Source organism: Tiliqua scincoides, chromosome 11 (assembly GCF_035046505.1).
Source record: "Tiliqua scincoides isolate rTilSci1 chromosome 11, rTilSci1.hap2, whole genome shotgun sequence".
NCBI classification, from domain to species: Eukaryota; Metazoa; Chordata; class Lepidosauria; order Squamata; family Scincidae; genus Tiliqua; species Tiliqua scincoides.
In genome coordinates, this window is record NC_089831.1 from 2876153 (window position 1) to 2890334 (window position 14182).

General features: G+C 46.6%; 1 protein-coding gene across 2 annotated transcripts in view; it reads left to right on the forward strand.

Annotated features, from left to right (window-relative positions):
• ANTXR1 (ANTXR cell adhesion molecule 1) overlaps nt 1-14182 on the forward strand; it is a 175798-nt gene that overhangs the window by 105697 nt on the left and 55919 nt on the right. For both annotated transcript variants that reach the window (XM_066639503.1, XM_066639504.1), the window contains one exon: nt 10176-10271. In XM_066639503.1, the coding sequence (XP_066495600.1) occupies nt 10176-10271 (96 nt within the window). The remainder of the gene's footprint in view (nt 1-10175; nt 10272-14182) is intronic.

A 14182-nucleotide genomic window follows, 5' to 3' on the forward strand; every position in this document is an offset into this window, starting at 1 on the left:
GGCAGAGAAATTAAATGAGTTCTTTGCATCTGTCTTCACCGCAGAAGACCTCGGGCAGATACCGCTGCACGAACGGCCCCACCTGACCAAGGAGTTAAGTCAGATAGAGGTTAAAAGAGAAGATGTTTCAGACCTCATTGATAAATTAAAGATCAATAAGTCACCAGGCCCTGATGGCATCCACCCAAGAGTTATTAAGGAATTGAAGAATGAAGTTGCAGATCTCTTGACTAAGGTATGCAACTTGTCCCTCAAAACGGCCACGGTGCCAGAAGATTGGAGGATAGCAAATGTCACGCCTATTTTTAAAAAGGGAAAGGGGGGGGACCTGGGAAACTATAGGCCATTCAGCCTAACATCCATACCAGGTAAGATGGTGGAATGCCTCATCAAAGATAGGATCTCAAAACACATAGACGAACAGGCCTTGCTGAGGGAGAGTCAGCATGGCTTCTGTAAGGGTAAGTCTTGCCTCACGAACCTTATAGAATTCTTTGAAAAGGTCAATAGGCATGTGGATTTGGGAGAACCCGTGGACATGATATATCTGGACTTTCAGAAGGCGTTTGACACGGTCCGTCACCAAAGGCTACTGAAAAAACTCCACAGTCAGGGAATTAGAGTACAGGTCCTCTCATGGATTGAGATTTGGTTGGAGGCCAGGAAGCAGAGAGTGGGTGTCAATGGGCAATTTCACAATGGAGAGAGGTGAAAAGCGGTGTGCCCCAAGGATCTGTCCTGGGACCGGTGCTTCTCAACCTCTTCATAAATGACCTGGAGACAGGGTTGAGCAGTGAAGTGGCTAAGTTTGCAGACGACACCAAACTTTTCCGAGTGGTGAAGACCAGAAGTGATTGTGAGGAGCTCCAGAAGGATCTCTCCAGACTGGCAGAATGGGCAGCAAAATAGCAGATGCGCTTCAATGTCAGTAAGTGTAAAGTCTTGCACATTGGGGCAAAAAATCAAAACTAGATATAGGCTGATGGGTTCTGAGCTGTCTGTGACAGATCAGGAGAGAGATCTTGGGGTGGTGGTGGACAGGTCAATGAAAGTGTCGACCCAATGTGCGGCGGCAGTGAAGAAGGCCAATTCTATGCTTGGGATCATTAGGAAGGGTATTGAGAACAAAACGGCTAGTATTATAATGCCGTTGTACAAATCTATGGTAAGGCCACACCTGGAGTATTGTGTCCAGTTCTGGTCGCCGCATCTCAAAAAAGACATAGTGGAAATGGAAAAGGTGCAAAAGAGAGCGACTAAGATGATTACTGGGCTGGGGCACCTTCCTTATGAGGAAAGGCTACGGCGTTTGGGCCTCTTCAGCCTAGAAAAGAGACGCCTGAGGGGGGACATGATTGAGACATACAAAATTATGCAGGGGATGGACAGAGTGGATAGGGAGATGCTCTTTACACTCTCACATAATACCAGAACCAGGGGACATCCACTAAAATTGAGTGTTGGGCGGGTTAGGACAGACAAAAGAAAATATTTCTTTACTCAGCGTGTGGTCGGTCTGTGGAACTCCTTGCCACAGGATGTGGTGCTGGCGTCTAGCCTAGACGCCTTTAAAAGGGGATTGGACAAGTTTCTGGAGGAAAAATCCATTATGGGGTACAAGCCATGATGTGTATGCGCAACCTCCTGATTTTAGAAATGGGTTATGTCAGAATGCCAGATGCAAGGGAGGGCACCAGGATGAGGTCTCTTGTTATCTGGTGTGCTCCCTGGGGCATTTGGTGGGCCGCTGTGAGATACAGGAAGCTGGACTAGATGGGCCTATGGCCTGATCCAGTGGGGCTGTTCTTATGTTCTTATTCAAACTGTGCAGCGCGGCTCTTTAGGGAGGCGCCAGGAACTCAAAGGGGAGGCGTGGGATGTCCTCTCGCAGCGATACAGTCACACCCCTGGGCAGAATACGAGCCTGTCTTCTGCCCGTCTGCATTTTTTATAAAACAGAAGAAACGGGAGTTGCTCAGCTGCGAGAGTGGCTGCTGCCGCCCCGCCCTCTTCTCCCTCCACTCCGAGGCTGCCGCCTTCTGCATTTGCTGCATGTTGTTTCCAAAGCTCTTCGACTCCAACCCCCATCTGGCAAGTACCGAGCATGCGGCGAGCCTCCTGAGAGACAGAGGGAAGGGTCCATTGGGCACAGCTGAGGGACTAGCCTTCTGGGGGTGGAGCCTGCAAGCCTGCTGGGGGCTGATTGACTGATTGCTCTCCTCCTCCTCCAGGTATCTTATTTCACTGCTGGGCTTGCCAGAGGCGTGAGCCTTTGGTGCGGGCTGAAGGGCAAGGGCTCTTTGCCCGTGGCTCTTAGCCCAGGGGCTCTTTCCAGTCTTTGACAAGGCTCCCAAGATGGTCAGCAGCTGTCTCCTGAGTTCCCCTCATCACTTCGCATCCAAGACTCTGGAGGAAGATGACTGCCAGCTAACATTTCCACAATAGAAAAGTGTCTTAATGCTCCCCCAGTTTGCAATCCTTAGGACGTGGGTCTCCACAATTTTTACATCCTTTTCCCGGCAAGGAGTCCTTATCAAGGTTCTGCTGCTTTTATTGACCTTTACAGACTGAGGACTTTAGATTTAATTATTTTTAGTCCTTGTGGAATACGCCAGATTCCAGCAAGTTATTTCTCCAATTGGAAACAAAGAGAAAAATTATTATGGGACGGAGAAGGTCTCACTCCCTTGAGGGTGTGGAGGGAGAAAAGTTATCTCCGGCAACTAAGCAATCCAAGATTGAAGATTTCTTTGCATTAACAAAGACGCCATTAAAGGAGCAGAGCAATCCAGATTATTTGGAGGCTGCGTGTGCAAATGAGAGCCCTTTAAGGCAACCCTCTCCTAAAGTTATGCAGGAGGGTAGCTGCTTATTATGTGTGAGAAATGCTAATAATCTGAAGGGAAATATGGATAGTGAATTCTTAATCAACCAGAATTTCCTCATGGCTGAGATACTTCAAGCAATATCTACTCAGCTTGATTGCATCACCAGTCTGCTTTAGGACAGGGACAAAAATTTGCAGCCAGAGAATCAGGCAAATGCCCAGATAAGTAGTAGGGAGACTGGATTTATAAAAAGAAGAGCTACCCCTACGACATAGCCTGGCGGTCATTTTACACAGACAACCTTTGAGAAAGATTATGTTGCCCTTAAGCTGGATATAAACAGTTTAGTTATTAATATCTCCCCTTTCTGGGGGAGACGTATAGACTGGTCCTCCAAATGGAGGGCCAGACAGCATCTTGCGTTCCTTCTCAGGAATAATAGATTCTGTGCTGCAATAGATCTTTATAAGCTGGAAAGGTTGCCCAACATGAGACACCAGGAGCGTTTTCTTCTTCATTTTTGGACAACCAATATCCCAAGGCAGCTTCTTGCACAGGCCTCTGAGTTATCTGGCTTTGGGATTAAGGTGTATCGTCACTTTAGAGATTCTGTATTACGTAAGCTTGAGCTAGCCTCTGTGAAGCAAGGTGAGGGTGCCAAGGAGGCTATTAAAGCTCGGAAGGGGATCCCTGTGGTGAAACCTGAAGCATCATGTCTATTAGATCAACCTACGCCAACCGATCTGCCCAGGCCAATGGCATTGACTAATGTAAAATCAGTAAGCTCCCCTTTTGTCTTGAGCCAGACATCCCCCTTAATCCCTAGTGAACAATTAGAACAATTACAGAGGAATGTCTCCACACCTGGCCTGTCCGAAGATGAGATGGATGCCAAGCTCCTGTCTTCATTTGGACATTTGCCTTCTAATGAACAAGATGTTATGATTACAAGACTAGAATCTTTCGGCAAGGCCTGAAGACCCTTCTGTTTAAACAGGCCTTCTGAGTTCTTGGCCTTTTAACATTTTTTAACATCTTTTAATATTTTTTTTACAGGCCTGATTCTTTTATGACTTGCTGCTGCTCTATGCTCTTTTTACCTATTTTTACTCTGACTGCTGTTTTTAGTATGTGTTAATATGTTTTTATTTGCTTTTAAATTGTTTTTAATATGTTGTAAGCCGCCTTGAGTCCCTTCGGGGAGAAAGGCGGGGTAGAAATAAAGTTATTATTATTATTATTATTATTTGTGCCTTGAAAAATATTAAACAGTCATCTATTCCCAATGCCCTTCCAGCTGTCTCCAGATTCTCTGGCCAAAACTTATCAGAGGTGATTCCAAAGAACAAGGGTCTGCCCTCCTCGAAGAGGCCCTGTCACCCGCTAGAACCAGCAGTTATAGTTAAAAGGGCTTCCTTGTGGTCCAATGTGAGAGTTCCTATGGACAACTTTGGTCTAGGCGCAATAACTGCAGACTGTAATTCAAACCAGCAGTCGGCTGAGGCAGGCTTGGCCTGACTAAACAAGGATAAGCCTGCGTTGGACCGACTGAAGTTTTTGTTAATTGCTTCTTGGAACATTGCAGGCTGGACCCGCTGTAAAAGCCAGCACGTTTCTTTTTTTCATCGGAACTATGACATAGTTTTACTTCAATAAACATGGACAGATAAAGAACTTAGGGATGATGGTTACCACACTTTTAGTGTTGGGGCTACTCCAGGGGTTGAAGGGGGGGTTTGGGGATCTTGGTCTCCACCTCTTTAAATATCATATGCAGAGAGCTGCACCCCTTAGATAATAAGGCTATGGCTATTAGCTTCAAATTGTGAGCCCAAACAGTACTGGTGGTGAATGTCTATCTTACCCCACAAGCAAGAGCTCACATTAATAAGTCCTGGGCCGACTTGGAATGATATATTGAAGATCTAATCTCTGATAATTCCATAGATATGGTTCTCTTGGGGGGGGGATTTTAATGCCCGCACTGGGACATATGGCCATCCCTTTAATAGGATGGCCAAGGGTCAAATCCAGGGCGATGAACACACTTATTTATATCTTCCATGTCTTTCCAAAGATAGCAAGGTAAATTTTGCTGGTACTCGATTGCTTGCTATGGCTCAAAAGCTCAACCTTCATATCTTAAATGGAGCCATGATAGGAGACTATCCTGGGGAATTTACTTTTATGGCAGGAGCAAGGTGCAGTACCATTGATTATTTTTTGGTCTGCAACAGTTTACTTCCCTGGGTTGAAAGTTTGCAGTTTCTTCCTGATCTTGATAGTGAGAAAACCAAGATTGTATCCTTGCCAGTAAACCAAGATTGTTTCCTTTGGCAAGAGACCTAAGTGCAGGCCCTGGAGTATTAATGGCCATAAGATAGAGCAGGTGAGTTCCTATCTGGGTGTAATGCTGAACTCCACTGGAACTAGAACTGCTCATCACGAATCTGTGGCTGCAGCTGGCCAGAAGCCTGCAAGTGCAATAACCAAGTTCTTTCATGTTAAAGGTGGCCATTCCACCTATTCCAGCAGCAATTAGATTATATCTTGCAAAAGTCTTGCCCCAGCTTTTGTATGGAACAATTCTTGGTCCCTCTTCGTCTTCCTTTGTCTCACTTGAGCGTGTCCAATCCAAATTTTTAAGATCTATATTTCAAGTGTCCAGCTATGTGTCTAATGCAAGCTTACGTCTTGATTCCCGCCTGCTAAAGGTCAAGGCCAGCAAAATCTGGAACACTTCTAGACCAACAGTGATCTAGGCAAGGAAGACCCAACCGTACTTTGCAATAGTACTTTGATGCATCCCAGTTGCCCTGGGAATTTAACTGCATCTATCTAGTCCTAATGAAATCAGGTTTAAAGGGAAGTATCTCCAAACATAATGTTGCATAAAGTAACAGAGTCAGGGGGCAGTCCTAACCCACTTTCCAGTACTGGCATAGCTGTGCCAGTGGGGCATGTGCTGCATCCTGCAGTTGGGGGGCAGTCATGGAGGCCTCCTCAAGGTAAGGCAATGTTGGTTCCCTTAACCAGAAGTTGCATTGCCCTGACCTCGGTGCTGGAAAGTTGGCTAGGACTGCGCCCTAAGGAAATCAGTAATGTTGAAGAGTACTTTCTGAGTTATACTGCACAGTGGGCCCTCCTTACCTGTGGGCTCATCATCCATGGTTTTGGGCACCCGTGGATGCTTAGTCCGCACCTCAGAGAGCTTCACACACGTGACCGGAAGCCACTTCCAGTCGCATCTGGAGGTGTTCTGAGGTTCAGGGAGGCCACGCGTGGCTTACCCGTGCCTCCTGGGTGTGGCTGGAAGACAGCAGCATGAACCAGAAGTGGCTTCTTTTTGCATCTGGGAGACTTCTGGGGGGGGGGGGGCTGGGAAGCCACAGGTGCTCATATCCATGGATGCTGAGCCCGTGGATAAGGAGGGTCCACTTATAGTCAGAAAAGTAGGTACATTTTGTGGTGAAGAAAGAAGCAGCTGAACAAAGGGAATGGGCCTGGAAGGACGGTGAGGGGCCGCAGAGAAGTATTGTTCTTCTCTGTATAAGTCTCCCTTTTATCTGTGGTTTTGGTATCCATGGGAGGTGCCCCCCCCATGCATATAGTGGGAATGCCTGTATATGCTTTCCAAAGAGGTGAAGTAAATGGTTGGGTTATGTTATCTGACCTTTGTCTTCTGGGTCATATGTTGGGAAATTGTATCTTTTGGGAAAGCTCTTGAGCCCTGGTTCTGTAAACTGCCTTTGTCCACCAATTCCCTTGGAGTGTCTGGAGTAATCCCAGATTCATTGCGCTGTGTGAGTTGTGCTGAGATGCTTTAAAACATCTGGTGGCTTGGGATGCCATGCAACATGCGCAGATGTGATGCAGGATTGCAGTGGGGTTGCTTCTGACAGTTCCAAGCACAGGTCTAAAAATAACACTCCTTTTTTTAAAAAGCAGGCAACAGAAAAACATCTATAATTTTTTGGGTTTTCTACAGCAACAAGACTTTGGACATTTATTAATGAGCAGGATCGTTTCAAAGTGAGTTGAGGGTTCCTCCTGCTGTTTGCCACCTTTGAGCACATTCTGCAAATAATTGATAAAAGCAGCCAGGGAGGCTCTGGCTCCCTTCCAGAGTTCGTTCTGCTTTTGTGAGGCAAGAGAGCTGCACAGGCAGAGAAGCCAGGAGCTCCGTCTGCTCTCGTTCTGGGTGCAGAGAATTTGGCAAGTCACTGGACTGATGTGCTTCTAGCCCTCCTGATCTGGGCACTGTGGTTCAAGGAGAATGTTGATAGGTTGGAAACAATATAGAGGAGACCTACAAGGATGATAAATAGTCTAGAAAAAAAGGCTTAAGGAGCTGCACATGTTTTGCCTAGAGAAAAAGAGGTGGAAGCAGAGAGGGAGAGAGATCTTAGCAGTTTAAAAACATTTGTTTCCCAGATTGGTTGAGGAAGAGCAAGAAACTAGAGTCAGGTCAGTTTTTAGGCTAAATATTGGAAGAAGGGGATAGGAGCTGTACAGTACTGTTGTTTTAACTGATGTGAGGGCACTGCCAAAAAGAGTATGGGCAATATTGTAGAGGTAGAAAAAGTGCACACAATTGCAGTGGTCAAGGGTTTGGGACGCCCTGCTTAGGAGGGAAAGCAACAGAATTTGGGGATTTTTAAAAGAAAGCTGGGGATGGACGGACTGACAATAAGCCAGCCCATCCACGAGGCCAACTGAAGCAGTTGCCTCAGGCAGCAGATTGGTGGAGGACACCCATCTCTGTCCTCCAACTTGCCTCCTCTGTTTCCTTCCTCCTTCCACTGCCTGGATTTGAAAGGAAGAGGGGGACCAAGAGGAAGAGGAAATGGGGAAGGGAGGAGAGTGGTGAGCTAGAACATCAGTGAGTGGGAGGACCAGAGGCTGGATGCATCTGCTGATGTATCTGCATCATGCAAGGGGGACAGGCGTTTAGCCTGCCCCTTCAGGCTTCAGGAGGTCTTGGGCCAGCCCTGGGGACATGATAGAGTTTCATAAAATCATGCAGGGTGAAAGAAAGTGGATAAAGAAAAGTTCAGGTGAGAGAAAGGATGTCTTCACACAATGTATTCTCCGTGTATGGAGGTGATGATGGCCACTTACTCCAGTGGCTTTAGGAGGAGATTAGAGAAATTCAGATTTACTTCCACAGCCACAGGAAGTGCGTCTTCTGCATACCACCTGCTGTTGTCTTCTTGTCTTGCTTGCTGGCATTTGGTTGGCCGCTGTTGGGGGGGGCAGGATGCTGGCCTTGATAGCCTGAGCCCTGTTTGTGGCTTCCGTGTCCGGCTGCTGTCAGTTGTCCTGTGTTAACTGATCGACATGCATTCATTTGTGGACTGAGACTCATGTATGGACTGAGACTCATGGACTGAGACTCATTGAGAGAGCCCTTTTTTTGTATGCAGGGATCCCAGGTTCAATCTCTGACATTTTCAGGTAGGGCTGCTAAAACCTCTTTTCTGTCTGAAACCCTGAAGAGCTGCTACTGGTTTGTGGAGACAGTATTGAGCTAAATGGGCCAGAGCCTGGCAGCTTTGTGTGTCTTAAACTGGCATTGAAACCCCTACTGGGACTGTGCAGAGTTCTCCAGTGCTATCTTATGTCAGGAGTGGCTTGACATATGTGATCATTGCAGGGTTTTATTCCCCCCTTGTGTTTTGTTTTTTTAAGAGTCTGGCTCTTTAAACCCAAAAAGCCTCTTGGCTGAAACGCAGCCAAGCCTAACTGTGATGATCCCAAAAGCCTGATGACACCAGCGAGGAATGGCTCAGAAATATGAGCTGGTCTCTGAAAATGAATAGCCTATACTTGAGATTGAAATTTGGAACCAAGGCAAAATCCATTCTGAGAGCAGTTTCCTGACTCAGGGACATGGTGAGCAGGACAGCTTTGGGGGAGAAGTGGTGATTAGCACCATAAGTGTCCCAGGGACCAGTGGCATTCCAAGGTCATTTGGCACCTGGGCTCATAAATTTTTGGCTCCCCCAGTGACAAAATTATTTTCAGTAATAATCATGGCATGAAACAAATAGTAACAGCCAGAGAAGAAGTGGAGCAGTCCACAGTTTCTTTTACTGAACTTTGTATATATAGAAAATATATACTAACTTTGTAAGTTTGTATATTTATATTTGCATATTTATATATAACTTTGTAACTTCATATATCTATAGTCATACCAATAAATGTGCTTCTCTTGTGGGTGGCTGCAGCCAGCACTAGCCAAATCGCGGCTGCAGCCAGGGTCACCCCTGCTGCCATCTTCATGGGCACCCTCCTGAAGCTTGGCACTCCAGGCTGTCTGCCTCCCTGGCCATTCTCTTCTTACAACTGCGGGGGACCCTGAACCTCTGGCTGATGAATGAAAGGATGGGGTTAGCTTTGGTGGCTGAGCCAATTACTTTGCAATTACCTTGTTATGGCTGTGCATGTGAGTCGCTACCTGGGTATGACTGGCCCTGCTCCATGCTGCGTAGTTGATCTGCTTGTGGGGATTCAGCTTTATCTCCGGGTCTTTGAAGCCAGAGCTTCCTGCCCCGCTCGTTTTATCGTCTCGGTGAAGGACATCAAAAGCAGCTGTGAAATAACAACCATAGTTTTGCGTTACTAGAACTCTTTCAGGGGGCTCATATTTTATTGATAGTAAAAATTTCTGGGCTGCTTTTCAGCCAAAATAAAAGGCTTCCAAAGCAGCACACAGCAATGTTGTAAAATAAAACAAAAATTATAAAAACGATACTGACCCAGATCAAAGATGAAGCAATGGCAAAAATCAGCAATATCAAGACATCCAGAGCCAATAACTCTCTTAGGGATCTAACCTGAAGACCTGCTGAAGAGGACAGGTGTCTTCATTTTTTCTGAAGATGGAAAAGGAAGAGGCCAGACGCTGCTTCCAGGAGGGGGAAGCTCCAGAGTCTGAATTCCACCACTGAGGAGACCCACTCCTGCATACCTGCCCACCCCTCCTCTCACCCACCATGCACATTATTTCGTGAACACTTGTAAGAACCCTGCTAAGCTCCAAGCAGGCAATAGGTTTTTCCAAAGAGCCTCCAGGAGGCCTTCTGAGGTGCAGGGAGGCCGTGAAACACCAGAGAACTGTGGGAGAAGTGGCACCCCCATGTGACCTGGAGACCTGCGTCCCTGTACCCCCCAGTCTCCCCTTAGCTATGCTAGTGCCCTCCCATTCCCAGCAACCTGTGATGGAGAGTGACTGTTCCCAGACCACCCACTCTGAGGGGTGGCTGAGGGGTGGGCGGTTTCAGGTTGAATCCAGTGCCCTGACTACATTGATCATGTGTGTTTATGCTTTTCCCTTTGCAGTCCGATGGAACGATCCTGGCAATTGCTCTGCTGATTCTTTTTCTCCTGCTGGCCCTGGCTCTCCTGTGGTGGTTCTGGCCTCTCTGCTGCACAGTGGTAAGTCTCTCCCACTCCTGCCAGAGTCTGCCCTCACTCCAGCAGCCCGTCTGTGTCACCTCTCTGTGAACGGGCTGGAGGAGAATTGCTCAGACCAGAAAACTCTGCCCTTTCCATTTGGACACAGTGAACCCTCGGTTTAAGAGACGAATAGGGGGAAGGGATGTCTGTAAACACTGAAAGTCAGTTGCATTGAAGTCAGTAGCAATGGTATGTGCAAAATGCATATGACTAATTTTTAAAGAAGCAGAAAAGTCCGTTGTCTCCAAAGTCTGTTAAATTGAGGTCCATTAAGTTGAGATTTCACAGTATGCCCATATTCTGTCCATTTGCACTTCTGGGAAATAGGTATGGAAGTTTTTTGTATTGATTCCAATACCTGTGTGATGGAAGGACACTGAGCAAAAGCAATGTGTGTGTAGACCATGGGAGTGGTTCCTCTCCCACATGATAGAGTGGCTTTTCTCCAGCCTCTAAGGAGAGTAAACCAGGGTGGTGGAAGGAGGGCTGCAAGCTGGCAGAAATTGATTGCTGAGGTTTCTGTCTAAGGCTTTGGGCAATTGCGTCTGTAGCCAGATGCCGGACTTGGGCAGGCTGGTTTTTCCAGAGTCGGAGGTGAGGTTTGGGCTGTGTTCCTCGCCTAGGAGCAATGCAGCCAATGCCTCCCTTCTCCCAGTGCAGAGGCTCAGAGAGGCTGTCCTGCCAAACCAAGGACTGTGGTGAGACATCCCTCCCTGGCTTGTTCCCATGAACCTGGGTGAACTTTTACCCTTTGCAAATGGGGATTTTGCTGGCTAAATCCCTCCTTTAAAAGCCCATCAAACAAACTCCAAACTCAAGAGCCATTTAAGGTGGGGGGGGGGGGGAATTTGTGGAAAATGTTTCCTGTTCTGTAAGAGAATAAGCAGGCCATAGCAGAGGCAGAGAAAAACGAAGAGACGAGGCCACAACAAATAAGGAGAAAGAAAGCCAAGATACGTCCAAAGCTGTTCTGTTCCTAGATTCTTCTTGTTTGGCCCTCTTCCTGAAGATGGAGGAAATCAGCCCATTTTGCCACATGTCTGTCCTGGTCTGTGGCAACCTGCTCCTTCCTGTATGTCAGGCTGATGTACAGAGCCCATGCAATGGATCATGTATACCACACATCCTACTGTACCAGGTGATCAAGCTACCTTGGATGAGAGAGCTCACTGTAGGGGAGGGTGGACATCTGTCTAGGCTCAAACCAGTGGTTATATAGAAACCGTGGTAAGCTATCACCTGGGTTGTGCATGACTGGAGCTGTGTGTGGCTTCTTACAGTTCCTCAGAAGCACAGAAAAGACACAAAATGGGGTGGAATTCAACTTCCAGTGGATCTAAACTTTCAGGATACCTTTTTAAAAGCAAGTATCTAGTCCTTAGCTCAGCCATTTTCAACCACTGTGCCGTGGCACACTGGTGTGCCGCGAATGGTCCCCAGGTGTGCCGTGGAAATTTGGAAGAGGTTCATTTATTAATAGGGCTATTGGGGGATGTTGGCCCCCCCATTGTCAGCACAGTGTGCCTTGTCAATGGTCAAAAAACTGATGGTGTGCCTTGACCATTTTAGTGCTTTGTCAGTGTGCCGTGAGATGAAAAAGGTTGAAAATCACTGCCTTAGCTATTCAACCAGTGTGCTGCAAACGGTCCAAAGGTGTGCTGCAGAAGTTTGGAGGTGGGTCATTTGTTGGTAGGGCCATTGGTGGATGTGAGCCTCCTGCAGGCAGCACGGTGTGCCTTGTCAATTGTCAAAAAACTGATGGTGTATTTTGACAATTTTAGTGCCTTCTCAGTGCACTGCAAGACAAAAAAAGGTTGAAAATTGCCATCCCAACTTCCCCACAGGTTGAGAAGTTCCAGGACAGAGTGTTACCCACATTCTGGCTTCCTTGGGAGGGGAGATCACTGGAAGCTTTCGGAGGCTTCGAAATTCAGATATACAATGGACAGCACAATCCTAACCTGCACTGGAATGGAGGAGCCAGCAGGCCTGCCCTGTATCCAACACAAATTTGGAACTGAAAGCAGCTCAGCCTGGGGCAAGAGGAATCACTTCCCCTTGCCCTAGGGAGAGCTGCGACAGCCCTGAAGAGGTGGCACAGATTTGAGCAACCCAGAGCTGCACCTGGCTGCCTGGGAACAGGGTTAGGATCTGGCACAAGTGCCGGATCCTGGCCCCATCCCTCGTTCTCCCACCGCCTGCTCATGTATCCATCCTCCCCCCGCCCCACAAGGGAATTGAGCTGGCCCAGCACAATCTTAGGCTTGCGCTCTAAGCAACATACGGTTTTTAGGCTTTTCCATTGTAGTCTGCTTCTTTCTCTGTCTCAGATCAAAATCAAGTTTCCCTTTTGCCTCAACTCCCTTTGTCTTTCTAACAGCCCACACCAAGTAGGAGGTAATGGGGGAACACATCAGCTCACATCTGAATCCCCAGCTTTCTTACCTGGTCAAGGTTACATGAGATCCTACCATGCTCCATAGCAACTTCCCATTCATGAACTTCTCAAAGCCAATCTGTGACTAAACTGCAGCTCGTGGGCCACACGTGGCTCTTTGAATGTGCAGTTATCAGAAATACGTTGGCTGAGCTACTTTTTGCATCACACTTAATATAAAAGGCAAATAAGAAATGTTTATATACTGCAGTGGTTCTCAGACGTTTTAGCACTGGGACCCACTTTTTATAATGACAATCTGCCAGGACACACCAGAAGTGATGTCATTAACCTAGAAGTGATGTCATTGCCAGAAGTGACATCATCAAGGCAGGAAAATTTTTAACAATCCTAGGCTGCAATGCTATCCACACTTACCCAGGAGTAAGCCCCATTGACTATCATTGTTAAAAGCATATACATAGTAGCATATACATCAAGTACAGATCTGTCACATTTCCCCAAATGCAGTCACATACCATGGTAGCATCAAGTCTAAGATATTAAAAATAAAATATTGAAATGAATGGGGACCCACCTGAAATTGGCTCACAAAACACCTAGTGTGTCCCGACCCACAATTTGAGAAACACCGATCTACCAGGAATAAAATAAGTGTGCACTGGATTAATATGTAAGTTTAATGTTCATGGTGAGTAAAATATTTAAGCATTTAAATTTTTCTTAAACACCTGACATTTATCATCTGTGGCTCTTAATGTTAAGCAAGTTTGGCCACCCCTGCCATAGACCATTAACAGTGGCTAACTGTTAGTAGTTAACCCTAGTTAACTCCCGTTTTGTTCAGTCTCAGGCTAGACATGGCTTGAGGGCAAAGCTCTGTATAGTTCACAGCAAGGTGCTATAGGAAGTGTCTGCACCTGTGTGCAGCTGGAATCTCTGAAGCCAGATCGATTAATTCAGCTACTAATAATGATAATGGTAGCAATTATCTTGATTAATAAACATACTTGCCATTTATATAACGAAAGAAATGTTGAACTAAACTCACTGCCGCGTTGTGTTGTGGTAATCCACATGGCAACCTTGTGATGAAGGTCATGGTGCTTATTTCTACACTGCAAATTGATGGAGGAGGGGTGCTAAAGAAAGTGCTGGTGCCAGGTTGCTGGGATTCCAAGGGCTGACCCCTACACTCATCCTTTGATTCCCATGCTCATCCCCTGATGGTCAGCGGCCTCTACCACTAAAGGTTTAGTAGCTGGAAGCCCCTTTGGAAGGAGATAGCCAGTGTGGAAGGGATTTTTGGCTTTTGGGCAAAGATTCCTTGATCTGGCCAACTCCTCTGTCACCCACCCTGAGGAATAAGATTTCAAATGCCCCTCCTTTTACTAAAAAACAGGGCTTATGCAAAACAGAAAAACCTTGCAGAATAAGTTCTGCAAAAAAAGAAAAAAAAGAAAGAAAGAATCTCTTCAATTTCCCTAATTTG